This window comes from Symsagittifera roscoffensis, chromosome 8 (assembly GCF_963678635.1).
Source record: "Symsagittifera roscoffensis chromosome 8, txSymRosc1.1, whole genome shotgun sequence".
Classification (NCBI taxonomy): domain Eukaryota; kingdom Metazoa; phylum Xenacoelomorpha; order Acoela; family Convolutidae; genus Symsagittifera; species Symsagittifera roscoffensis.
Window position 1 is genome coordinate 42,522,997 of NC_087069.1, and position 27,331 is coordinate 42,550,327.

General features: G+C 33.6%; 2 protein-coding genes across 2 annotated transcripts in view; one reads left to right on the top strand and one right to left on the bottom strand.

Annotated features, from left to right (window-relative positions):
• The first annotated feature begins 292 nt into the window (after positions 1-292).
• Positions 293-17,374, top strand: LOC134853043 (mitochondrial import receptor subunit TOM70-like). Its single transcript, XM_063868970.1, has 11 exons — positions 293-605; positions 7,947-8,094; positions 9,898-9,983; positions 11,551-11,730; positions 12,014-12,154; positions 12,508-12,688; positions 13,120-13,319; positions 14,091-14,262; positions 15,267-15,417; positions 15,737-15,920; positions 16,766-17,374. The coding sequence occupies exons 1-11, from the start codon at positions 366-368 to the stop codon at positions 16,874-16,876; spliced, it is 1,794 nt and encodes a 597-aa protein (XP_063725040.1). The 5' UTR covers positions 293-365; the 3' UTR covers positions 16,877-17,374.
• Positions 17,375-18,891: 1,517 nt separating this feature from the next.
• Positions 18,892-27,331, bottom strand: part of LOC134852859 (uncharacterized) — a 79,799-nt gene continuing 71,359 nt past the window's right edge. The window contains exons 7-11 of the mRNA XM_063868694.1: positions 26,477-26,596; positions 23,396-23,525; positions 22,497-22,646; positions 20,096-20,207; positions 18,892-19,629 (exon numbers count right to left, since the gene is read on the bottom strand). Of these exons, the coding sequence (XP_063724764.1) occupies positions 18,932-19,629; positions 20,096-20,207; positions 22,497-22,646; positions 23,396-23,525; positions 26,477-26,596 (1,210 nt within the window). The 3' untranslated portion in view covers positions 18,892-18,931. The remainder of the gene's footprint in view (positions 19,630-20,095; positions 20,208-22,496; positions 22,647-23,395; positions 23,526-26,476; positions 26,597-27,331) is intronic.

The window sequence follows — 27,331 nt, forward strand, 5'->3', positions numbered from 1 at the left end:
TCTTGAAGCGCACCTGTTCAAATTGTCGATCTTGACTTTATATTTTTGTTTTTATTTTTGCCTTAATTAATTTAAAGGAATTAATTCTTTCTTCTTGTTTTTCTTTGACCTTCTGATTACCCATTAGGAAAACATATTATGAACTCTTCAGTAATATAGAAAGTGCCACCCCGATAATGTCAACGACATTACACAAAGTTTTTTGACTGGATGACATCATTGACATCTGCTATAACAATTTTTACCTTGACAATTTCCACTAAAAAGACCTACATATAGTTTGATTTAGGGGTTTGCTTATTTTAGTTGCAGTTTGAGTCTAATGTCTCCTTGGGGTGCTTAAAAACATCATTGGCACTGCTGTTATGAGACAGGTCAACGCCCTGCCTATTGCTAGCCAGAGCGCTGATGGGTCATCATGGACTTGGAAACATGTTGCTTTGGGGGCAGCAGGTGTTGTACTTGTCGGCGTTAGTTCATATGGCATCTATTCCTACTTTATCAAGCCAGATGGAACCGTGTCAAAGGGGAAGAAGGGAAGAGGTGGAAAGTCAAGTACTCCCAAAAACCTCACTGAAGTAAATTCAGATATCTCAACAACTAAAGTAAGTACTTACTCTTTGCTTGAACATGAATTTTTTTCGTCAGTATGTGTACGTTTGCAATTAGTTGTCCGCAAGTAGAATGTTTTCAAAAAACGATACGCCTTGTCTGGTCAAATTGTTTACATACCAAGAAAATCGTTCGCTTGGAAATCAATACGATATTGTTGATCCTTTTTTAATCAATGAATGTTTTTATAACCAAGCTGTCATATTTGATTCAAATATGTTCTGAGTTATAAACCAATTGCTTACATACACTTGCCTTTAAAACATCTTTACGAATAGCCATTATAGTATCTAATCTAAAAATGACTGAAGTAATTTTATCTGACTAAATACGAAAGATATATATTATGTTGTCAGCAATTTTGATTTTTTTTGTTCTATCACTGGCTCTACAGAATTAATTCAACGCCATACGTTGAAGAAATGATGTTAAAAATTCCTGATTATACTGATTCTTTCACTTCTGCACCGTCATTTGAGAACTTAGATTCCAAAACTATCTGCGCTATTGATCAATTATCGTCCAGGTACAAATTGCTATGTCATCTGGTGCAGTCTGTTGAACAAACGGCTGGCGGATACTTGACATTTCTGTTTAAAGCTCACAGTCCACATTTGGTCGAACTGAAAAACGAAGCTCTGGAAATATCAGCGTTTTGTGCGTTGATTTTACAAGCGAATCGCCAGCTTCTCGATTTGGATGAAAGAATTCCACGGGTTGTAGAGTATTTCGAAGAATTGTTAACAGACACAGACGATTCGTTTTATGTATCAGTTAGAAGACTGCAGGCGATCAGAGGGAAATTATGTCACATTTTGACACTGCTGATGTTTGTGGGATCAAGACCAAAAGTTGGCAGCTTGCAAGGCGTTAGAGATGTTCCTTGATGTTGCATCGTTCATGGAAACTTGAAACTTTTTAGATAACTTAATAGCTTACTTATAATCAACTCATTTGATAGCGATGAGAATTCATGATGTGCGTATCACAAAGACGTCTTTTCGTTTGATTTTTCTGAGAATTTAAATGAAATTGGCAAGTTCTATTTTCTCAAATATTCAAATAAATTGGCTTTTCAAATAGTCATCTTTTGTTTCATACGTTTGAGTTTTGCAACCGGGTTCTAGGCTTTTTTCCAGTATTTTTGTTTTTTAAGAATTTTGTTAAAAGATTTGAGCTCGTGACGTCATATGCATGCAGTACACATGCGTTCTTTTTTCGCTCAGCAGTATATTAATAACATTGTGCACCCCTCAATAGTGTTTTTCCAATATATTTGCGGTAAAAAAAATTAAATGAAATATGTTATTTTCTGTTTTTCGACTTCGTCGCTTACAGTTTTTTTGTCGACTTAGCTTACGATTTTTTGTACAAGTGACTTGCTTTGCCTGTTTGAATAATAGTTTTGAGGGTTGAACGCTAACTAGCCTCTCTAATGTGAACATGATGTTCGAGAGGTTACTTATCGTTTGTTTTTTCCTCTGTGTGTTGCAACCCAACCGGGTTTTAGACATTTTCCCGGAAAGAACATGAAGAGAGGTTACTTAGCATTTTTTTTAAACTCGTGTGTTGCAACCGGGTTCTTGATTGCAGTTTCTTTAAATTAATTGCACAGCGTGTTTTGTTTGACATTTCAAAAGTTTTTTCTTCAACTCTGGGCTATGCTATTGTTGTTAATCATCTTTGTAGCAAAAGTTAGATTCACTTCGCCTTGCCTTTTCGTTTCCAACCCTGAGTGTTTCATTACGCTTGCGATGAGCAATGGTATTGCAATCGGGAACTTAACTTTTCCCCCCGTAAATAACTTTGTTCGCAGAATGGTCAAAATGAGAAATGGTAAATGAGAAAAAGGGTCAGTTCAAAAAAGCTAGACTACACTCAGCAGGTTCCATTTTTTTTTTCACTTTGAAACTCTATTTTGCTCAAATGGTTTCATCTTGTTTTTATCGGCTTTGTGGCCTAATTTTGAATAGTTTCAAGCGAGACGTATTTTTTCCTAATGCTCATCTGGAGCGCACTAAATGCTAAAAGTCTTAATAGATTTCATAATTTTTCATCACAACAATTTTTTTACGCCTTTTTTCTTTTCCTTTTTGTTTCGCTTGATTTGTTTGAACCCAAGGTTAACGGTTAATGTTATCAAAAAAGCGCAAATCGTGAACTGTTCTAAAAATTTTTAAAAAGCTTAAAGGGGATCTATTTGTTCTTTGAAATTCGAAAGTTGCGATTTATTTAGCAAACTCATTTTTTTCTGCGTTCATTACTGTTTTACAACTTTCAGTTGGCTTTGTTTTAATATAGGCTTAGTGACCTTAAAGTTTTTGACAAGCAAATAGAGTTTCGTGTGCGTTTTGAGTGTGAGTGTATTTTTTTCGGCTTAAAAGGTATGTCATGTTTTTTTTTGGTTTTTACCACTTGGTAAATTTTCTTCCGCGACTATTTTTACATTGGCCTGTAGTTGTTTCAAATTTAGCCTTATTCATTTTGACTGATCTAGTTTTTTTTTGAGATATCGTGTTTTTCCGACTAAGTGGCTTTCTTGTATTGTTTTTGAATAGTGCGCAGCACAGCTTCATGTCTGTGTTTTGATTTTTTTAATAAAAATTATATAGAAAATTCAATGCTGAAAGTAATTTTTTGTTGTAATACCTAACTCGTATAAAATATAAACGTCTCAAGTCGAAACAGTTTGAATATTTTTTTTTGACTTTTGCATATGACTTAATATCTTTTTTTCTGTAAGATAACCTCGTCCTTTTAGAGATATCTCGGTTCTTGTAAATTTTCAAGAAAGTAAGTCTTATAATTTAGCTTCCATAAATATATATTTAAAGTTGAGATTGCAAACATTTCTGCAATCGGTCGCTAGTTTGAAAAGTCTAAGTGCTATAGCTACGCCGTTAATTCAAATGACCCTTGTTCAAATATTGTAGAATAAGGATTTTTACTTTGTTTCTTTAAAGTTGATTAAAAGTCGATGGACGTAGTGGTGATTCTTAAATAGGCCCGGATGAATTTTTTTAAAGAAAAAAATCAAAGTTTGAAAAATTTTAGATAACTTAGTAGCTTACTTATGATCAACTTATTTGATAACGATGTGAGTTCATGATGTACCTATCACAAAGACATCTTTTCGTTTGATTTTCTGAGAAGGTAAATAAAAAGGGCAAGAATGATTTCCCAAATATACAAATAAATTGGCTTTTCAAATAGTCATCTTTTGTTTGTACATTTGTGTGTTGCAACCGGGTTCTAGGCTTTTTTTACTGTTAAGAACTTTGTTAAAAGATTTGAGCTCGTGACGTCTTATGCATGCAGTACACATGCGTTCTATTTTTGCTCAGCTGTTTTTGAATCACATTGTTCATCCCTCATTAGTGTTTTTCCTATATTTTTGCGGTAAAAAAATTACAAGAAATTTGTGTTATTTTTTGATTTTCGACTTCGTCGCTTTTTTTTGTCGCATTTGTTTTTGATTTTTTTTACAAGTGAACTGCTTTGCTGAAATGAATGTTAGTTTTGAGAGGGTTGAACGGTACCTAGCCTCTCTAATGTGAACGAGACGTTACTTAGCGTTTGTTTTTTACACTGTTGCAACTGTGATTTAGACCTTTTCCCGTTAAGACCATGAAGTGAGGTTACTTGGTTTTTTTAAACTTGTGTGTTGCAACCAGGTTCTAGATTGCAGCTTATTTAAATTAATTGCAGAGAGGGTTTTGTTTGACTTTTCAAAATGAAAAATAAATCAGCAACGGGTTTTGGGAAGTTTTTTCTTCAACTCTGGGGGTTGCTATGGTTGTTCATATTTTAGCAAAAGTTAGATTCACTTCGTCTTGCCTTTTCGTTTTCAACCCTGAGTGTTGCATTAACCTTGCGATAAGGAATTGTATTGGAGACGGTACGTAACTTTTCCCCCGTAAATAACTTAGTTCGCAGAATGGTCAAAATGAGTAATGGTAAATTTAGGTTGTTCAAAAAAGCTTTTTTTGGTATTTTTTTCGCTTTGAAACTCTATTTTGCTCAAATGGTTTCATCTTGTGTTTTATTGGCTTGGTAACATAATTTTGAATAGTTTCAAGCGAAACATATTTTTTCCTAATGCTCATCTGGATCGCACTAAATTCTAAAAATCTTAATAGATTTTATAATTTTTCATCACATTTTTTTATACTTTTTTTTCTTTTCTTTTTTGTTTCGCTTGATTTATTTGGGCCTAAAGTAAATCGATTTACTGGCCCCATATTGCGTCTTTTGATGAACGAAAAAATTCGTAATATTTTTAATAGTCATTATATTTTTTGATTTTTTGTGTCTTTTTACTTTTCCTTTTTTCAGTTTAATAGGTTTGGACCTATTAAGAGTTATGAACTTAGTGAAGACTCTTGAATAGGTCTTGGTGATTTTTTGTTTTTAAGGAAAAAGTGTTAAAATGCTCTAATAACTACAGATGTGCATTCATACATATTAATGCTTTTATGAATGCACTTAGGTGTATATTCACTTCTTGAGTTCAATTGAAGTGCATCTGCTTAAAGTTACGTAAGTAGCGCTCTCCAAATACGATCGTGGAAATGGCGCAAAAATTTTATGAACAATTCTAAGTTTCGAAAGTAGAATTTATTTTTTAGATTTTCAGCGGATTGAAACTTTTACCTTTTGTTCCAGTTTTCTCAAGTTCGGTTAATGTTATCAAAAAAGCGCAAATGGCTTTGTTTTGATATTGGCTTAGTGACCTTAAATTGTTTGACAAGCAAATAGATTTTTGTGTGCTTTTTGAGGGTGAGTGTTTTTTTTTCGGCTTAGGTGTCTGGCAAGGTATTTTCGGTTTTTACCACCACTTGGTAAATTTTCTTCCGCAGCTAATTTCACATTGGCATGTGGTTGTTACAAATTTAGCCTTATTCATTTTGACTGATCTAGTTTTTTTTTTGACATTTTCGTGTTTTGCCGACTTAGTGGCTTTCTTTTTTTGTTTTTGAATAGTGCGCAGCACAGCTTCGTGTCTGTGTTTTGAATTTTTTTATAAAAAATACAGAAAATTCAATGCTGACTGAATTTTTTTGTTGCAATACCTAACTCGTATAAAATATAAAAGTCTCATGTATAAACAGTTTGGAGATTTTTTCGACTTTTGCATATGATTTAATATCTTTTTTCTGTAAGATAACCTCGTCCTTTTAGAGATATCTTGCTTCTTGTAAATTTTCAAGAAAGTAAGTCTTATAATTTAGCTTCCTTAAATATATATTTAAAGTTGAGATTGCCAACATTTCTGCAATCGGTCGCTAGTTTGAAAAGTCTAAGTGCTATAGCTACGCCGTTAATTCAAATGACCCTTGTTCTAATGTTGTAGGATAAGTATTTTTACTTTGTTTCTTAAAAGTTGTTTAAAAGTCGGTGGACTTAGTGAAAACTCCTAGATAGGCCCTGATGAATTTCTTAAAGAAAAAAATCAAAATTTCGAACATAATTTTAATCTTTTTGTGGTTTGACGTTTGATTTGTTTTTGAAGATCATTTCATTTGTTGAAAGGAAGGCAAACTCCACTATCGAACAGCAAAAATGTAAGATTTGCCAGCGGAATAAAAACTTTGCCAATTGATCTAGTTTTCTCAAATTGACTTAATGCAATAAAAATAATTGACAATTATAAATTGTTCAAGTTCAAAGTGCTTCAATGTCACAATCTTTTGAGCTTGATTTTCAGAATTTTTTTGTTTTCTTCTGTTGGCTATGTTTTTGATTTTCTCTTTGCGTTTCAATTTTCTGTTTTTTCATTTGTCTTTGCGGAGATTTGCTCCTCTACCTGAATGGTTAGAACAAATGCGCCCAGTCTGAAATTTTTTTCACAGTTTCGCATATTGGATCAACTTAAATGCCGCGATACTGCAGGGAGTCGGGTTGGTCATAAAAAATTTACCTGAGTCTGATGACAAGTTTTTCGGCTTCGAGAGCTTTTTTTTCTGTTAGTTGATGACTGAGCTGCATGTTTAGCTTATGGTTGATCTTTTTACTCTCATTCATTGTCGACTTTACGCTCTGCAACTGGTTTTCTAAAACAAGTACGTTTAATTTATCTCTAGACATACTTATATCTTTATAAGTACATATACTTATATTCATACTTTATAAGTCTTGAAATGTGCATAAAAGTCTCTTAATAACTACAGATGTGCACACCTACATATTGATGCATTTATGAAGGCACTTAGTTATATAAGCACTTTTTGAGTTAAATTGAATTCATCTGCTGAAAGTGACATAAATAGCACTCGCCTAATACGAAGGTGGAAATGGCGCGAAAAAAAACGTGAACGATTTCTAGTTTCGAAAGTGGAATTTAATTTTTAGATTTTCATCGGAATAAAAACTTTATCTGTTGATCCAGTTTTTTCAATTGGGTTAATGTAATCAAAAAAGAGCCAAGCATAAATCGTTCTAGAAATTCAAAGAGCTTACAGGGCATCTATTTTTTTCTTTGAAATTCGAAAGTCAAGTCAGTGTTTTTTTATGGTTTTTTTTGCGTTCATTACTCTTCAATCTTCGGTTATGTTTTAGTTGAGTTAATTGTAATTCAACTATAGTGTGATTGTAATTTCTTTTTCCATGTATTTTGGAGCTTGCTAAGTTTAATGCATTTCCATTGTTAAAAGGAAGGCAATCTCCACTATCGAAGGTATTTTGGAGATTGGTAACTACCCCTTTTGAGGTCTTCTTACTTAATGCGCCCATAATAGTCTGAAAGTGCATCCTTTATAAGTTGAGGGATGTGTTCAATGTTTTTGCAAAGATTTTACCTTCAACTGAATAGATTTGAACATTTCTGGTTTTCGTATTTACGAGTAATGAACGTAGTGAGGACCCTTATACAGGTCTTGGTGATTTTTTTTTAGGAAAAAGTCTTAAAATTTGTTCACTCTCAATTTGACTTTTCGAGGTTTGACCTTGTGATCTCTTTTTAAGTTCAATGCATTTCCATTGTTAAAAGGAAGGCAACCTCCACTATCGAACAGCAAAAATTTAAAGTCACGAAAAACGTGATCGACTTCTACTTTCGAAAATGGAATTTTTTTGTCAGATTTCCCAGTGAGATATAAGTTTTACCTATTGATCCAGTTTTTCTCAAATTGGGGGTTATTTTAGCGAAAAAGTGTCCATCATAAGTTGTTCCACAAATTCAAAGAGCTTTAAGGCCACCTATTTTTTCATTTGAAATTCAAAACTCTTTTCCAACTGTCGGTTGGCTATGTTTTGATATTTGCAAATTTGGGCGGACATCTTTTTAGCAATAGGGCGAAATAGTGAAATAGATCTTTTTTTTTCTTCCTGTTTAGACAGCGTTAGAGAGTGCAGTTGAGGCTAAAATGAGGGGCAACAAGTACTTCAAGGGCAAGATGTACTCCAAGGCAGTCGAGTGCTACCAGGAGGCACTCGCCCTATCGGGTGCAGAGAGCAGTCTCAAAGGAGGAGACACCACGCAAGGTAAAACAGTGCGCTATACGATGTTTTTTTTTTACTTTTTCGGTTTCGGGCTTATTGGACCTCCGTTTTGGCTCATTGTTCGTATTTTTTTTTTCAATTTTCTTATTACTTCAAAGAAGCTTTTATCCGCAGCAAGAGAAGTTAGTTTTTTTTCCGACGGCATTATTCCAATGCAAAGAATTTCAAAAAGAAACGAAAAACGATGAAAACATTTGTTCTGAAAAAGTTTTTTTTTACCCTTGCGATGAGCAAGGTTATTGCAATCGGGTACTAGACTTTGTAAATAATAACTTGGTTAATAATGAATTTCCCGTAAATAACTTTGTTCATAGAATGGTCAAAATTAGAAATGGTAAGTTAAGGTTCATTCAGTCATAATAAATTCATTATTCTTTGCGTCGCCGGCACACTTGGTCTGGTGGTAACGAGAAAGCTTGGGACGGCAAAGGTGTTGGGTTTGAATCTGGCAAGACCTGCTTTTTTTCAAACGAAATTTATCGCATCAAAAAATGTCGGCTTATTATTTTTCTGCTTGTTTTGTCGGCTTAGTTGGGACGTCTTTTAATTGTTTTTTTTTATGTACGAAAGTTACCTTATAGTTGTTATTAAAGTTTTGTTTTATTTTGCTATTAGTAATTTTACTAATTTTGACGTGATAGATTTCGGCCTGTATAAAATCGGCCTAATGGCCTCATATTGCGTCTTCGACGAGCAAAGAAAGTTTGTGCGTTTGTGTTATGAGGGTGAGGTGGATTTATCAACTTTTTATTAGTCATATGTTTTTTATTTTTCAGATTTCGCAGCGAAATAAAAGTTTTATCTATTGATCCAGATTTCTCAAATTGGTTCAATTTTATCAAAAAAGTGTCAATGATATATAGTTCTAGCAATTTAATGAGCTTTAGGGCCATCTTTTTTTCTTGGAAATTCGCAAGTTTTTTAAATTTTGATTTTTTCCAAAAAAAAAACAAATCAGTGTTTTTTGTTTCCTGACCTTCTATGAATCTTCTTGAACTGTCTGTCGTCTATGATTACAGTTGTCAATATTGAACAATTTTCAATCGAAGATGATTGGTTGGTGTTTTTTTTGTTCAAGATTTGTATACATAATAAATTTTTTATTCGAACTGTTTGGAGCATTCGAAAAATTCAATCATTACACTTGCGATCAGCTTAGTGTATTATTACGAACCTTCTATTTTTTCTAACCTAACTCGCAAATTAAAGTTTTCATTAAAAGTGTTCACTTAATTGGAAATTTCACTGTAGCATTGGAAATTGCATAGCATCTGTTCTCCAGTATTTACCAATTCGAAGCTTATTTCTTATTTTTATTATTGCATTTTATAGTGCTGCTTTTTATCGTTTTCTCGTGAGTGTTTGCGAAGCAGAGCTTCGCCTCTGTGTTTTAACTTTTTTTTCGGCTTTATATGCTACGGCCTATATTATATCGTCTTAGTGACCTCATATTGTTTCTTTCGGCGAGCAAATAAAACTTTGTGTGTGTTCTGGGGGTGAGTCATAGTGATGTTAGGAACATTAATAATTAAGATGCAGTTTTATTTTTTAAGAGACTGTGCGAGAAAATTTTTATGTGATCCACAAATCCTAATTATAATTGTTGGCAATATATGATCAATCGATTTGGACGAAAAGGATAGTGCCAACATTTTTGCATTAACTATAATTATTCAATCTAACTACTTCAAGTTTTATGTACTTCAATAAGCCATGATTAACCTGGATACACTCTGATTAACTTTCGCTAGTCTTTAAAAGTCTAAATTTTTATTTGCTCCATAGGTGGTGACCTGGGAGGAGGAGAGAAATTGGCAAGTGCTGAAAGGGCGACTTTTTACCATAATCTGGCAGCCGCATATGAGAAAATGGTAAGTGGTTTTTACACAGTTTTAAACGCAATTGGTTATGTTTGTTCTACTTGGTTTACCTGATTGTGTAGAAATTGCTGTTTTCTATTACACAATCTAGCTAGCGGGTGTAGTGTAATAGTATGAAGTCGTAAATAGAAGTTGCCATTTGGTGGAACTTTAGATTTCACGATCTGTTGGATGTAAATTTAATCTCGCGTGTTCTGTGCTTTATTGGTGGCTAGATTTTGCCGATCGTCAAGCGACCGTCGCACGGATGGAAGACATGATATTCCCAATCTACTGGTCGGAGGTTCAATGCCCCCATTTAGCACTAATTTTATTTTATATTTGTTGGCATTTTTGCTGCATAGCATTGGCAATTTTTTAGCATCTGAAGCTGCCTGATATGTTTCTAGTCTTTGCTTAATTTCAAGGGATCGTGTTGAAATTTAGTTTCATTTTAGTTTTTTTAGTTATAGTTTTTTAAAATTTTTCCACGCAAAATTAAGTACCACAAATAATTATCGGATTGAGTTGTGTGATATATCATACTTTCAGTCGTGATTCGAACGACATAAAATTTCGAAATAATTGTCCCAGTATCCAGAAAAACAGGTTTAAAATTTAAACAGGTTAGATTTTTAGTCTCAATTCGTTCGAATAAAGCGATCGATCAGGCTTATTATTTTTTTAAAATTTAAGCCGCTTACAACATTTGATTTCGGCTCATTTTAGTTTTACTCGAGTAAATTTGTTTTTGGAGCATGTTGGGAATAAAAAAAAATTCAAAAAAAAATTGATGTTTTTAATGGTTTTTTGTTTTCCTTGTAGTTTTTCTTCTAAAACTGTTGTCCATTTTGCCTATTTAACTATACCACGGAAAAAAAACGACTTTAGTTTTAAAAAACTACACTGTTTTTTGTGTGTTTTTCAAGACTATGGTCGTAACATTCTTTGCTACTTGCACTGTAACCGGTTATCATTCTTTAACTTTTTGTTTCATGGAAAATATAAAACGGTACCGCTTCCCATAAACTTAAAAGCAAGTAAGGCGAAACATATTGATTGATTTTCATTTTTAAAAGTATTTTAATTTTTTAATTTCAAAAGTAATTTTAATGTAGATTAATAAACGCGTAATAAAAAATTAGCTACGAATCCAGTTTTATTTTAAGTGTCAGTCATAAATATAATGTTGAAGGTCTGTAATTTAATAATTTCTTCCTTTTCTCGATTCCGATTGGTTAATACAGTATTTGTCTGCTTACTGACGAGTAGGAATACGCGGTTGTCTAAATACTGCTATGTAACCCGACAATTCGTAGTTCTCCAAAAAAAGTCTTGTTCTTTCGGTCTCTTAAAGTCATTGACCTTTTTCCAACTCACTGTTGGCTACGTTTTAACAGATTTCTAAGCGAAATGAATCGGCTGTAGATCCATTTTTTCGAGTTGGGTTTTGAAATAAAAAAAGTGTGTCACAAAAAGATTCTTGAAATTAAAAGGTCGTATATTTTTTTTGAGAATGCTTCAACAAATTAAGCATTGTTTTACTGTGTTCGTAAGTTCGTTAGCGTTTGGGTTGCAGGAGAAGCCGGAAGACGTTGTTCGTGAATGCTCCAACTGCCTCAAAATCAGTCCCAAATACATCAAAGCCTTGTCGAAGAGAGCAAAAGCCTACAAGTCGTTAGGCGAACTAGAATATGCAATCCAAGATATAACAGCGGCTGCTTTATTAGAAGATTTAGCAAACGCGGAAAACATGCAGGTGGAAATATTTTAGAATGGGTGGCTGTTTTGGAAACTCTATCGTGACTGTAGTAGGTATAGTATAGATCAAAATATGAATTTATTAGGTATAGATTTTTTAAATGAAAATGAGTGTTTATTGTTTTAGTTAAAAATTCTTCTAAAAAGTTAATCAGTAGTTCAAATTCGCGTCGCTTGTTGTCATTACTTTTACGTTATTTTTGAAGCTTACTAGAAAAGTTTTCAAAAGATTCAATTCTTTTTTAATTGGCCACCTATTCTAAGATATCGCTAACATGCAGCTATCAGAAGTTATTACGAAAGAATTGTCAGAGAAGAAAGCGAAAGAGAAGTATGCATCAAAAACATCGAGACCGAGTCCTTCTAAACATTTTGTGAATGGATATTTCGACAGCTTCACTTTTAATATTTTCGATTGCGAAGTAAGTGCAAAAAGCAGTGATGTCTTTTCCTTAATACAGATTTTAAAAGCAGCTACAAATTTTGAGGCGTTCTAAAAGAATAATGTAGTCATCTTTAATATTTTTAAATGATGTTTGTTAACTAATAAAAAAATTTAGTGGCTTTTTCGAATTTGAAAAATGCAAAATTAAAAATAATTTATAAATTGGTAAATGAGATTAAATAAAGGTTTGGCAACATCATGAAATTATCATATTTCTTTAAAACGTTCAGGCAGCTTAAAATAATTAAGATGACATTTTCTAACTTTTAATGATATTTTGAAATAATAAGTTCTTGAATAAAATCTGACATCATTGCCGATCACGAACAGACACCTTCAGAAGACGCAGACACTTCAAAGGGTTTCCTGAAAGCGAAGAAGTTGTTCGAAGAGGGAGATGACTTCGAAGGTGTGGAGAGTGCGTGTAGTTATGAAATTGACAGGGTGGGGGAAGAGTCGCCTTTTTATATTAATGCGTTGCTAGTCCGAGGAACATTCCGATTATTGTCAGGTAAGCTGTCATTGTTTTGATTTGAAAATTTCTGTCAAATTGAAAAAAAAAACGTAATATCTCTTGCCTTTGCTTCTTTAAAAAAATGTTCATAAACTGCTATTGCTTATAAACTGCAACTGTTCATTACTAAAAGCTCGCGAAAACCATGGTTTTGATTTCGAAACGCGAATTTAGAACGAGACTTGAAGCTTTTGATTGAATTGCTGCCAATTATTGTTTGAGATTCAAGACCTGTCTTCTAGTAACCCATCGGCTCTTTTCCCGTTATTTGTTGTACCATTTAAAAGGATAAATTCCATGTCTGTAACTGAAAAATTCGAATTATGACATGTATTTTTTTGAAAATAAAGTCAAGTCGCAAATGAATTTTAAGCGCGGGATTCAAGTTTAATGCAACCCGATAAACTTTTCAGTTTTGATTTTTACAGGTGCTGCCAAACTGGCCTTAGAAGACCTCGAGAAGGTAGTGAACAGTCCGAAGTCTTCTGCACTCCAGAAGTCGAATGCTCTGATCAAGAGAGGCAGTCTACACATGCAGAACCAGGAGAACTTCAGAGCCATGGCCGACTTCGAACAGAGTGTGGAAGTGGCTGATGAAAGTGTAGATGCCCATCATCACAGGGGACAGGTGATATTTGTTTGGAAATTAATTAAAATAGTAGGCTCGTTTATAAAAAAGTTTTTCGTGCTAGGGGCGTCGAGCAACAGACCTCAAAATTTTCCTGTAATTACGTCTATGATGATAGGTATACGGAGCGTAGTGTAGTACTTTGAACCAAACTTTTTCCAACTTAAGTCGCACATAAAATTTCTCATTTGGTGGTACTTATGTTGGATCTTTTTAACTACCCCCCCCCCCTATGCATGTTTTATTTTTGACAACATTTTATGTACAAAATATGCATTTCAAAAACGTCAACAATTTGTTGGGTTTTCATTTTCGCGCGTTCGTATTTGTATTACTCACTATTTATATAATACCTACGTAAAAATTTCAAAATATGAATATTTTCTGAAAGTTGTTTTAAGCTGTTGGAAATGTGGCCGGCAAAGTTGAATTTCTGAAAATCGAAATAGGGGGGGGGGGGGGGGGGGATAGTTAACAAGATCCCTTATGTTTTATTCCCAAATTGGCTATATAATAGCAACTGTTAGTGCTTTTTTGGTAGCTAGTATTAATGTTTTTACGTAAGACTCTTAATTTCAAGGTGAGAGGTTCGATTCCGGCAAATACCTTTTCTTCCTTTTCTTGTTTATGGCTTTTTAAAGCTACTTTCTGCCGTTTTCTCGCTTCGCATTTGTGTTGAATGTCACCAAAGTTAGCAGAAATAAGAAGTGAATGTGTACGCTATTCATTGACCTTCATAGAAATCGATCGAATCTTTATTTTTGCTGCCAGCTGTTCCTGTTGATGGAGGACAATGAGCGATGCATTGATGAGTTTAACAAGTGCATCAAACTAGACCCCTCCTTTGATCAACCTGCCATCCAGCTGTGCTATGCAAACTACAAAGTGGCAGCCACCCAGAGGGATCTCATCAAAGCCAACAGGGCTTTGGAGGAGTTCAAAGGTTCCGAACCCTTTCATTTCTTCTTTCAGCTAGATTGTGTTATAATACGAGGTGTACGGCAGTGGATCGAATTCGTATCTTGCTAGATGTATTCGATGTTTTTTAAATAATTGCGAGAGCAAGAGTCTTGTCATCAGGAACTAGACGGTTTTACCGTAAACAACTTTTCTTACAATTTTGTAATTGAAAGTGATGTTGCTTATTGTCGATTCTTTGCAATTTGCAGACCCCTTCTCACTTGGCCTGGATGTAATGCGATTGCCTTTGTACCCTATGGTTTGGGTTTCGAGTCCCGGCTGGACCTTGTTTTTTTTTTACAGTGTCTGAAATTGAATTTTTCCTGTACAAATGCAATAGTCGGACTATAGTTTGGCAGCTCATGTGTTGTTGGCTTAGTGAAACTGTTTTGCATCGGTTTACGGGCAAAAAATGATTTTTCCTGTTTGGAAGAAATCAGGTAGGTTGGTAGTATAAAAATTAAAAGTTCAAACTTTTTAATCGCTCAAAATTTTTCGTATGGCAACAGTTTCCTTTGGCATTTTTTTTTGTTTTTGAAGAAATTGGCGTCTAACCATGTGTTTTCAGCTCAGTGAACGCTCGGAAAAAAATTGTGAAATCTTAGTGGTTGGGTTTCTCGTCTGTTTTTCTGAGATTCAGTTTTTCGTTTTCCAAAGTTTTTATTTTCAAGTTAATTGATGTCTAACCGCGTGTAGTTGGCTTATTAAACGCTCGGAAAATACTAAAAGCTCGTTCAATGCTAGTGGTTGTATTTCTCGTCTGTTTTTCTGGAATTGAACTTTCGTATTTCCAATTTTTGTTTTTGATTTAGTTTTTTTTTTTGATTTAGTTATTTCCATCTTTCTGTATTTCACAGCTTGTCATGCTACGCTGTCATTGTATCGCAGGTGATTTTGACTCACCGTTGTCTGATAGCATCAATTCCACTTAACTGCGAAGCTAACGTGCTAAGCCCAATAAATATGATGTAAACTTGAATTCTTTAGATATTTTGAAGAAGTTTCCCAAATCGTCAGATGGTCACGCAATGTATGCTCAGGCCTTAGCAGATGCAGGTCAGCCTACAGAGTCACTAGCCATGTTCGACAAGGCCATTGCATTGTGTCCAGAGAACGCCGCCAACTATGTCCATAAGGGGTAAATAAAGAATATTTTTTTTTTTACTTTTTCAAGTTTAATTGTTTCAAGAGTAATTAAAAGCACGATTTAAAGTAAATATGAAAATGCACGACTTGTACAATATATTATTTAATTGAAAATTGAATTTCGGATTGAGTTTTTGGACAATCAGATTTTAGCGTTTTACATGTTGACTTACTGAATAGTTCACCACTTATGTTCAAGGAAGGATCTTTAATTTGGTTGTTTGACTAAATAGGTGAGCGATATTCACCTGACACTGATCGAGTTATGTTCGAAGTACAAGTGCCTTTTTCATTTGATTTTTTTTGTTCAGCATGTTACTGCTGCAACTGAAAGGCGACTACAACGCAGCCATCGATCTCATCAAGCAGTCGATAGAGAAAGACCCCAGAAGTGACTTCGCCTATGAGATGATGGGCAACATTGAGATCAAGAGAGGAGATTACTCGGCTGCTGCCAAGGCCTTTGAAAAGTCCGTTGACAACGCTAGATTTGAGGTACGAGTTGAAACTATAAATCAGTCTGGCAAGGGTCTTAGTTTCAGGTATTTAGCTGGTAGCTGCGGCGTTCGCTATTGGCCCTTCATAGTCAGGTGTTTGGCTAGTTTTTTTTTAAAAAATGGTTATGTTGTCTCACTATCAATCAGCGAGCACGGATGAATATAATGTGAAAAAATCCGGACACTTCGTTTCACTGATTGATGATTTTTTGATGTAAAATAACAAGACATTTGACAAACTTACTTGCAGATCAAATATATTTAACAAATCAAATCATCTGCTGTTTTTTGACTCTATCAAGAGTCGATGAACGCAGTTCAGACTCTTATATAGGTCGTGATGATTTTTTTCCGTTTTTTTTTTCATGCTCAAATTTACTTTTTCGCGAATTGACTTGTGACTTCTTAAATTCAGTGTATTTCCTTTCTTCAAACATACTCCCCTATCGAACAGCAAAAATGTAATGGCTCCGAAAAACATGATCGGCTTCTGTTTTTGAAAATGGAAATTAGTTTTCATATTTCCCACTGAAATAAAAATTTTACCTATTGATCCAGTTTCCTCAAATCGGGTTAGTTTTATCAAAAAAGTGTCAATCATAAATTGTTCCAGAAATTCAAAGAGGTTTAAGGCTATCTATTTTTTCCCTGAAATTTGAAAATGAAGATTTTTTTTCAAAATAATTCCACCTGTCTGTTGGCTATGTTCGAGTTTTTGAACAAATTTTCGATAATTTTTTGAAATCCGCCCCCCCTCAAGAAAATCCTAGATCCACCCCTGTAAAAAATGGTTCTTTTCAGGCGAATCTCTAAAGGGTAATGCTGACTTCGATTATGTTTTAGGTTGAGATGGAACGAATGTATTTTCTCTACCTGTCAGCTAGTTCCTGGAAGTATGTCAAGGATAATTACGGAATAGACGTCTCCACGATCATCGGAAAAGCCATGCAATAAAATGGAAAGCAGTAGACAAGTCATTATAGTCCAATCAGAAATTAAAGTACTCAAGTGGAATATAAACTGTAAAAACAGGCACAGTTAATATTTCAGAGCAATAGGAACAGGTTATTATTGGATTTTACTAACGCAGAAGAAAATAAAAAATAATCAAAAGCAGAAAGAGCTGCGAAACACTTTTTTGTACACTTGCTTAACTGTATTGAAAGGAAAAGCTTATTGTTAAAAGAACTGGCTTTCGATGTGAATCCTGTTGTTCAATTTTGCCTGACTCACTTTTTCACATTTTTTCATGGTATTTACTAAAACTTCCGAAATCTGATCTCAAGTTTTTGATAAGTTTTTCTTAAATACCATGCTCGAAAATAGATTCCAATGTTTGCTGTAAATTATAAATGAAACATTATGATTGATTGTACAAAACTGAGTTTTGACACTGTTTTTGTTTGCATTTGAATACATCAGATATGTTAATATGTCGCCTAATTATGTAATCTGAATTGTTCATTTTGTTCTTATCATCTTTGAAATTGGATTTTTCAACCAACATGTTTTTATAACAAAACATTTAAAACTTACTATTTTTTTCAGATTTATCGAAACCCGGGGCAACAAATAACTTTATCTCAAATAAAATGTCTATTAAAAATTCAAACTTTTCTAACAGTTGTTTAATAGTCGAAAGTAGTTCAGAATTTCATTGGACGTGGTTTTTTTTCAGGCTCTAATATATCTTTTTGCGGTTCAGACCTTGTGACTTCAAGGTGTTTCCTTTCTTCAAAGGAAGGCAAACTGCACCATCAAAAATCTTGTACAGGTCACGAAAAACGCGATCAACTTCTATTTTCAAAAGTGGAATTTAATTATCAGAGTTCCCAGCAAAATAAAAACTTTGGCTATTAATCCAAACTGGCTTAATTTTATTTAAAAATTGTCAATTTTTCGTTGTTCTAGAAAGTCTGAGCTTTAAGGGCATCTATTTTTTTCAAAGAAAAAATTGAAAGTTGTTTTTTCAAAGAAAGAAGTTAAGTCAGTTTTCAACTGTTGGCTATGTTTTATGATGTGGATCTTGCAAAATTGCTACTTCATTTTTTAGTGAAAAAACAGGTTTTTTTAACTGAATGATCCTAAGATGGCAAACGCCTGGTATTAACTATATTTGCATGCAAGCATCTAAAATGACACCCTAAAGCTTTTCATCTAAAATTTATTACCACGAAGAATCATTGCAAATAATGAAATTTTTTTTTGTAACATTAACAATCATAAGCAATTTTTGAAGTATTTTCCTGTGTCAAGAAAAACTCGTTTGAAATTTGAAGTTTCGCCAGATTTCGAGGAAGCAAAGAGTTAGCGCTTACGCCTTATGAAAAAAATATATCTAGGGTTTCTCGAGGACGGGATTTTCAAAAATTTTTAGAAATTTGTCGACCCTGTATCTTGGGTTATCCAAATTGATTTTCCGAGCTCTCCGAAGGCACTAAAAAGACCCTGTTTTGGCCAAATTTTCTGTGCCACAGCCAACATTTTGACCCAAGTTTTGACCAAATTATCGCGTTTTTTCGGCGCGCGCTCTCCCCTCAAAATTAGTATAAATTGGCGCCTTTATAAAAAAAATTGGGGTCCGTCAGTCAAAGATGGATATCTCAAAATAATACAAAGTGGGGACCCTTTGGGTCGGCAGGGGGTGGAGTCCCTAAGGGCCCCCCGCCCCCCTGAATCAGTTGAATGAAAAGCTTAGTTTTCTTCTATTTTGCTCAAATTGTTAAGTTTGTTTATAAGGGGGGCAATCGTATAAAGGGTTTATTTTTCGCGGAAATTGAAATCAGAAAAACTGAAGGAAAAAATCAGTCATCAGAAAAAAAAATTGGTTTAAACAGCTTCGTTCAGTTTATTAACACTTCTACTGTTTTTCGGCTTTGGTTTCTTTTGAAAACAATCATGTTTTTGCTAATATTTGAGATTTGCATCATGGACACTCGCCATAAATAATTTCAACCAGCGCTCAAAAAACTAACAACCTAAAAAATCTACTTAAAACTGTAAAAAGCTTCACACATGAAATTCGGCTCTATAACTTTTGCAATGGACAGTCGTCTCGTTTTTCGAATAATTCCCGCTCTCACATGTACCTCCAGGCGCTGATAGAGTGCTGATTTTTTGCCGATTAGAGGGGGTGTCATCGGGCAAAAAATTATAATTTCCATTTGATGTAAGCTCATGTTTTCTTGGAGATCCGTTTATTGTTGGACCATTATGGGTACGGATCACAATTCCTGTTTTGTAATCATTGGCTGGCAAGTGATTCATATCAAAGTTTTTTCCATTTATGGAAGGTTCGATTTGGATTTCGTCATTGTTCTGGTAACTGTTGATAAACATTGATCTGGGTCTTGATAAAAAGGAATTTTCCATCTGATGTGAACAAGAAGTTGAGGAACCACTTCGTACTTCATTATTACAGTCATTGTTATGTAACAATGGAACTTCTCGGTTGATTGAATAAATCGAATTTGATATTGTGTTATATCCTTCGGGTGCATTTTGGATTTCGTTTAACATCATCCGGGAGGTGTTTTGAGAAGCGTCTCGGAACTGTCGGTTACGTGTCCTTAACTCTGGGTTGAGATTTGCCTCGTCATGTTCGTTCACACTTCGTCCTTGCAGAGTAACGAGTTCGGCTCTTTTTTCTTCTTCCAGTATCTGAGTTTCTTCCAAGTGGACCAAGCTTGAATATGATGGTGAAAACTCTGAAAGAATGGAAAATTGATAATTTTATATCTTTTACTTTTTAACTTGTCTAAAAAATTTCATTTCTAAAAAAGGCGTTTGTAAAATAATTCCAACAGTTATAGGTTAATTGCTAGATGCTAGGTTATGTTTTAATGTTTGAAGTTTGAATTAATTTACCGCACAATACAAAATGTTGAATCATTTAATATTGACCGGAGGGTTTAGTAAGAGCAGTACTACTCAACAAGCGGGACACCTGAATGGTGAAATGAAGCGTTCTCAAAAAAGGATGAATCTTAATTGAAGACAAAATTACCAGAAAACTAAAAATTGGTTTTGTCCAGCATGATAAAAAAAATCTTTTCTGATATTAATTAAATTTTATTCCATTTTAGCATTTCATGGACAACTCTTTGTAATAAATTTTTAGCTTACAGTTACTCAACCCCCCCCCCCCCACTCTAAATCTTCTACTGAGCTTACCCATGGCTAAATGATGCCCTATGTATACTATAAATGCGTATATTAGAGCGAATGTAGCACATATGTGGGGTATTGCACAATCCAAATCTGCCAGTGGAGGTTTCTTCAGGTCCTGAAATATATAAATAGCTTTAATTTTTCTTTAAATACGTCACTGCAATCTCTATTTTGAAATGAATTTGAAGTGAAATTTGACGCAAGGTAATCTAAATTACCTGTAATTGTTTGGTACGGCGTTCATTTTTCTACCTTTTTGGGACAATTTAGTGGGACAATTTAGTGGGACAATTTTCGACCTGTCCTTATAGGACGGGGGAATAAAATGAACCACGTTGATTATGATTGTGTGGGCTAACTATTATAGTATTTAGCGCAAAAAGGTGTTTAATAGACAGTCTGATTGTCGCGTTGTCTATTTTTGGTCCGATAAAGTTCGTGAAACTCCTTATTCCCTGACTAATTTTAGTCCTTCTCTTAAAATAGATCCTTCAGTTTTAATAAATTTGTAGAATAATCGGATTGGCGAGTTTGATTGTGAGATGTGTTTCTTCCAATAAATTGAAAAAGTAAAAACGAAAAATACAATCTAATCCTATAACGATTGGCCAGCGTAAAAATTAGATAACACGTGTTTTTTCACCGTCTCTACAAAAATCAATTCAGCAAAATTTTTCATGAATCAGGTCGACCAAAGTGTTACCTTTTGAAGTCTAGCGGCTGAAATTTATAAATTAACTAGTAATATGCGTGAAGAGTGAGCTCGTGGCTGGGTAGTTTACCAAATTTTTGTAACCTGTTCGTAGTTTTTTTTCAAAGCCAACCCGGGTTGACAAAAAATGCTTATCATACAATTTTTATATATAAAAAAAATGCTTATCATACTCTTTCATACAATTTCATAGAGTAAAAGTGTATGTATGAAAATTGCAAAATAAGCATTTTTTTCATATATGAAATTGTATGATAAGCATTTTTTCCATACCATGAATTGTATGATAATCATTTTTTCCAACCGAAATACTAACCAAGGATGTTTTGTCATGAGAAAACCCAGAGTGTAACTGGCAGTTACCACGCAGATAAACTGCATTTGGTGGTTTTAGCCATTAAAGTTAATTTTAACATTTTCACATAGTAATATATACCAAAAAAGTAAGTTTTTGAATATGGCTAGATAATTTTTAGCTTGAAAATTATGATGGTTGAGGAAAAAGGCCTTCTTTTACAAAGGTTTTTTTTACTAATTTATTTTTATCTTAGCAAATGAAACAAAAGATAATAATGGTGTTAACAAAAAAAAAACATTTTCATGGAATTTTTGGGTTTTTTGGGTGAGAAACTCATCCTGGACTATGTTATAAACACAAAAATGTCAAATTTTGCATGCAAATTTGTTTTTCGTATAATTTATATTTTAGCACAAATGCAAATTTGCAGCCAAAAAATGGAATTAATATTTTTTTACCACAAATTTTTATTTTTGTTTATGAAAAAAATGCATATCATACAATCTTCATATATGAAAACTTCATGATAAGAATTTTTCTGACCGAAGTTAAAATTATGTATTTGATTGTCAATATGCCCTCTATCATAGATATACTTGTGTAAATCTATTTAAAGTTACCCAGACACATTTTTTGGTGATTTTTGAAAATTTTATTTTTTCTATGACGAAATGACTATTTTATAATTTTCATACATGAAAATTGTATGATAAGCATTTTTTCCATAGACTTCATATATGAAACTGTATGATAAGCATTTTTCTTCTATGGACGTCAACCCGGGAATTTAGTGCTGGCGGCTCCTTGTTTGGCATGTTGTTTCTCAAATTTATTTTCATTCGAGACAACCGTTCGAGACCAATTATTTGACAATGATTGAGAAAAATAATTTGACGAAATTTTTCTGCTTAGTTTTTTCGATTTGGTGACTTTCGTCTAGTGAGGCTTTTTTAAATAATTGATACAAATGAATGAAGTATAATCAACTGTGCGGCCTTGTAACGAGGCTTCAAAGGGTATTAAAACAAGATTTTGGCATGTTTTCCGGCTCTTTACGCAGAAGAAGATCTTGGGTGTTCTCGGAGAAGGGCGGGCTTTGGAAAAAGATCGGACAACTTTTTCATCCTTTTTAGGGTTGTCCAAGAATATTTTAAAAAACCAAAAGACAACATTTAAGATCCCTTATTGATCTTATTCAATTTCCCGAAAGCTGGCTGTCTCCTAACAAAGTAATTCTTCAAATTCTTTTCTCGAATTCGAGAACTATAAAGAATCCCAGTTTCTTCGCATTTTTTTTCTGGAAAAATATCACTTAATCAGACTTTGCTCTCTCATAATTACTTTTTAAACCATTGGGTACTTTTTGTACAAATTTGTGTGAAAAAAGATGTGACCTTGACAATGAGTACTACTAAGAATGTGTCTTGTAGTCCAGTGCCTAGCAGGACAGTCCTGATTGCAGTGGATCTCTGTCGGGAGAGGAGAGTTAGTGCAGCTCCTGTGAGGAACCCAGTCAGGGGTAGGAGAGACGCCACTGCGATGATCTAAACGAAAGGTTGAAGCTTATGGAAATCAATTTTTAGAAATAATCAAAAACTTTATTTTCGGCTAGTTTAAAATTAAAAATTAGTATTATTTGTAGCGAATTTAGGGGGGTCCCATAGGGATTCGACTTCCTGGCCACGCAAAAGGTTACTTATTTAGTACTATTATACGACAAGGCGTTTCTAAAGGCGTTTTTGGTCCCATTATGTTTTAACTTTGACGCTCTAACATCTTTTTTGGCCTGTTTTTTTTTCCAAAATTTTCTGCGGCGCAGCACTGCAAAGAGGCCCCCTAATTCGTCACCACAGACCATCACTGCAATTTGCATACGATAATTAGAATTTTTTGGGTAGTTTTTTGTGTCGGTCACTTATTGTGCTTAATCTATTCGGAACACTTTTCAGTAAAAAGTACTTAACGCTCTATTTTCAAATCCATTAAAATTCCTGTAATATTTTGTACCTTCTGAATTTTTTATCGAGAATTTCAATTTTATCTAAGTTTGATTTATGCGGCTGTCTGAAAATGGATGTTGTAAAATTGTGCCAAAGGGGAACGCTTTGGGTGGAGAATAGGCCAAATCTATTGTGGTGGGCGGAGGTTGGCGTCGTCTTCTTTAAACCAGCCTCCGAATAATATTTAAATAGTTCAATAAAATAACTTATTATAAAATGATTTATTATAAAATAACTTAATATAAATTCACTTATCATCAAATAACTTATTATAAAAGAACTTATGAAATTGCCTGTTTGGTGATGAGTTGCATGACGAATCTGGTGGTGTAGATGTGATGAATGGAGGAGACTAAAAGAGACGAGACCGCAATCCAGCGGAACTTCCGGAACCACTCCCGTTCAGTCGAGGGGAAGAAGTACCTGAAGTTGAAATTGTGTTATTTTTCTGTTTTACAGCCTGAAACTATCAAATTATTGTTCGAGCTCCTGTTTTTAGTAAAAAAATCCAGATTTCAATTTACTGTAATTAGTTTTAGCCAATGAGATTCGAGCATTATGATCCAAGTTTGAGAATATCAAGAAGATCAGTTTTGGGCCGTATAACAGAAAAGACACTAAGCTTGAAATGTTTCAAGGGTCTTTTTTAACCAAAATAAAAAAAAAACCAAAAAAAATGCTCGAATCTGACTGGCTGAAATTGAATCAATCCGCATATCAGATGAGAGAAACATCGTATTCAATTTAATAGAGACACTTGGCCAGAAAGGTGTAATCAAAAAAGCTGCCAAACAGACAAGGTACATGTTTATAATTATGTTTAATAACATTTGAACCTGCAAACCCATTCTAGATTATCATTTTATCTAAAACTGGAATCTCAAACAGTTGATCTGATTTTGAAATAAACTATTTTACATGTTGCTTTTCACTTACTTGAACAAACTAAAACAAAAAAGATGTCGTCAAAGCCCTGCTTCAAACTCTAGTCGCCAAGAAATTAAACAATTTTCTGGTTTCTGATAAACTTGTGCTTTTTGGGAATTGGAAAGCACTCATCTAGGTCGAGTCATTTTTTTTTAGGGAAAAGAGTCTTAAGGCCATATACAGTTTTGCAAGTCGAGTCAAAGAGTCGAAGTTTTTTCAAAAAACAAGCCGGTATTTTTTCCTTTTCCTTGTGTTTATTGACATTTTTTTAAGTTTTTTTTTGCTCCTGATAGGCATTGTGAATTCGAGATACCGCTCATGGTATTTTTTCTAGATTTTTTGTTTTGTTGTTTCGAAATTATTATCATGGTCGAAACATTTTACGCACTAAACAGCAACAGGCTGTTTTTTGAAAGTTTGCCATATTGTACGCCCACGGAGTCTTAACCCAAAACATAAATTTTAAAACGTTACATGAAAGTTTTTTTCATAATTGAGCAATTCATGAATGTTTTAGATAAATGGATAAAATTTTGTTTGGTTTTATTCAACAGATGAACGTTCTCCTTGAACTGAATTTTCATAAGCAACCAATGATAAAGTTTATATTGATTTGCTTTACAGAATTTTACCTGAAATAACAGTTTATACATACTATGAGCAAAAATTGCCTGTTACGGAAATAAACGATCGAAAAAAGCCAAAGTGTAGACAGTTATAAAAGCCAATAAAAGTTTGACCTATTTTCCAATTTTGGTTTTTAAAAAGTTTTTTAAACACGGTAACCTAAAAAACTGTTTTTACACAAGAAGAGCGTACTAAAACACTACAGAGGAAAATTTTCCGAAGCTTAATCCCAAGTAGAAAAGCTCATTTGGTAGCAGCTTTGTAAAAATTCCAACCATTGGCAATTTAAAAGAATCTGCTGCTGCTTTATTGATGGCGAGGGTCGGTTTACTTGCTGGTGACTGTGGCGCAGAGTCAATGACGTGAGAATCCTAATGTACAGGCCGGAGATGCAAATCCGGAACAATGAGGTAGTTGTAGTTTTCATTTGATAGCTTTTTTCCTATATAGCGTTGGCAATTTACAAGCAACTGTACCCTCACTAATGGTAACAAGAGAGACAATTTTTTGAAACAATAGTTTTGGTGCAGATGCAAGGACGTGAGACTCCTAAGCTCCAGGTCAGATAGCTAAAATTTTGTTTTTCATGACTCATTTTAATCTTGCTTTTTAAGAGCTTCTTGGTTTTTGCCTATTAAGAAATACTTTTTGTCGCTCTCTCTCTCTCTCTCTCTCTCTCTTTCTCTTTCTCTCTCTCTCTCTATATATAAATCACATCTGCGAAAGTTGCTTCTAGACCAAATTTTTTGCCTCAATTTTAATTGAAATCAGCCGTATAGATAGCAGCTTATGCTATAAAAGCACGAAAGTTATCGATGTAATTAGAAAAAACTATCAAAAACTCCTAATTAAAAAGTCGAAATTTGTCAGAAGACAAAAAACAAGACCGAGCAAAATTATTGTGACCCTTTCTTAGAAATTCGGAATTATACGAACTTATTAGTCATCATATATCTAAAATAATGGTAATAATTCTGTCAGCATTCAAAAAATTTTGCCATCTGCAAATGCAGGGTTTTGTCTTCTGCTGGGCTAGGTTTTTTGCAGGAGTAATGTTTTTTTTTCGAAAACAACTTTTGCTTACTAAACTAAAAAAAAATTATTTAAATAATTTTTATGTAATTAAACGATGTCAAAATCCAATTAATAAATTTAAAACTGATTTTCGAGACTACGAAATTCGTATAAAGTGATGAGTTTTTTTCATAGAAGTTTCTAGCATACAACTTTATTCTATTGAAAATGTATGATATGCAGAACAAAAGACTCTGAATTGCAAAACAAAAGTCTGAATTGTGCGTAAATAGTACAAACAGACTAGGATTAGATAGGCCTGATAGTTTTTCAAAGATATTCTTCGAATGGCTGAAACTACAATTGTTTTTCTCTCCTCACTACATCATGCCAAATATTATTTTAAAAAGTTGGATGGAAAAATTGAAAGAAAACTTTTTCTTAGTCTTAAACTCACTTCTACGCTTTAACAAACGTTTTTTCGGAAGAAATTGAATAAACAACAGTAAACTTTTATTCATTACGCAGTGCAGACACAATAGTTTCGCATAAAAAAACCATATCACAATGAATTTTCGTGAGGTCAAAATTATTAATTAATTTTCGTGATATGATAAGGTTGCTTTAAATGTTTCACAAATGCAGGGCACGATTTTCTCGCCATATAATTTTTTCAAAGTTCAAGCTTCAACCCGTAAACAAAAAACTAAGTTTTTTTTAGATAAGCCTGTGTCAAACTAATTATGGCAAATTCCCTTTTTCAAAGTGGGGGGATGGGCTTTTATAATTGAAGAGATGGGACTGACCTGAGTAGCATTCCACAGAGGATGGGGATGAGTAGTTTGACGATGTTGATCACCATCCTCCCGTAGGGCACATTGATGTCATTCACACTCTTCACCCCAGTGTCCCCACTGATGAAGTTGCTAAACACACACGCAGAAAGGCCCGAGTCGAGACTTTTCACCTAATTTGAGGCCAGATTTGAGCGGTTTGAGCGTTTTTTTAGACGATTGCGCTCAAAATCTTGCTTCAAATTGTTTTTTGAACGGTTTATCTAAAAAATCCGCTCAAAAACCGCTCAAATCTTGCGCGGTTTTTGAGCGATTTTTTTAGATTAAAAGTTTCATGTCTAAAAAACATGTTACCAAAAGGTAAAAACAGAAAGCTTTATGAGAAAAAAAATAGAAAGTTTTTAAAAATTGTAAAATGTAAATAAATACAACCTGATACAAGTTTTGATTATTTTCTACCTGAACACAATTTATTAGGATTGTTATTACAACTAAATTATTATCAAAAGACAAATGTAATATAAGCAAAAAAAATATCATTTTTTGAAAAATATAACCTGATACAAATTAAATATAATCAAGAGACAAAATTGGAATATTTAGACTTATATTTTTCTCTTTTAATTTTTAAAGAACAGTTTTTTTTTGTTTGAAGTTTTTATGTTTTGTAAAAAAAATTTTAAAAAAGTGGAATAAAAGTGTCATTCTTGTTTCTAATTAGAAGAAATAGTTCCAATTTTCTAATGAAGCTTGAAATTAACCTTCAACAAATTGTATTAATAAATTACATTACTGCATAATTTTTTGGCCGTCCTACATTGATAGAAAGTACAATCAATCGGAACAATCTGTTCTTTTCTTATAGTC

Coding starts and splice junctions, on each gene's coding strand:
- LOC134853043 (XM_063868970.1), top strand. CDS start 366: ATGAGACAGGTCAACGCCCTGCCTATTGCTAGCCAGAGCGCTGATGGG. Junction 15,418..15,736: donor GCCAACTATGTCCATAAGGG/GTAAATAAAGAA, acceptor TTTTTTGTTCAG/CATGTTACTGCTGCAACTGA. Junction 15,921..16,765: donor TTGACAACGCTAGATTTGAG/GTACGAGTTGAA, acceptor ATTATGTTTTAG/GTTGAGATGGAACGAATGTA.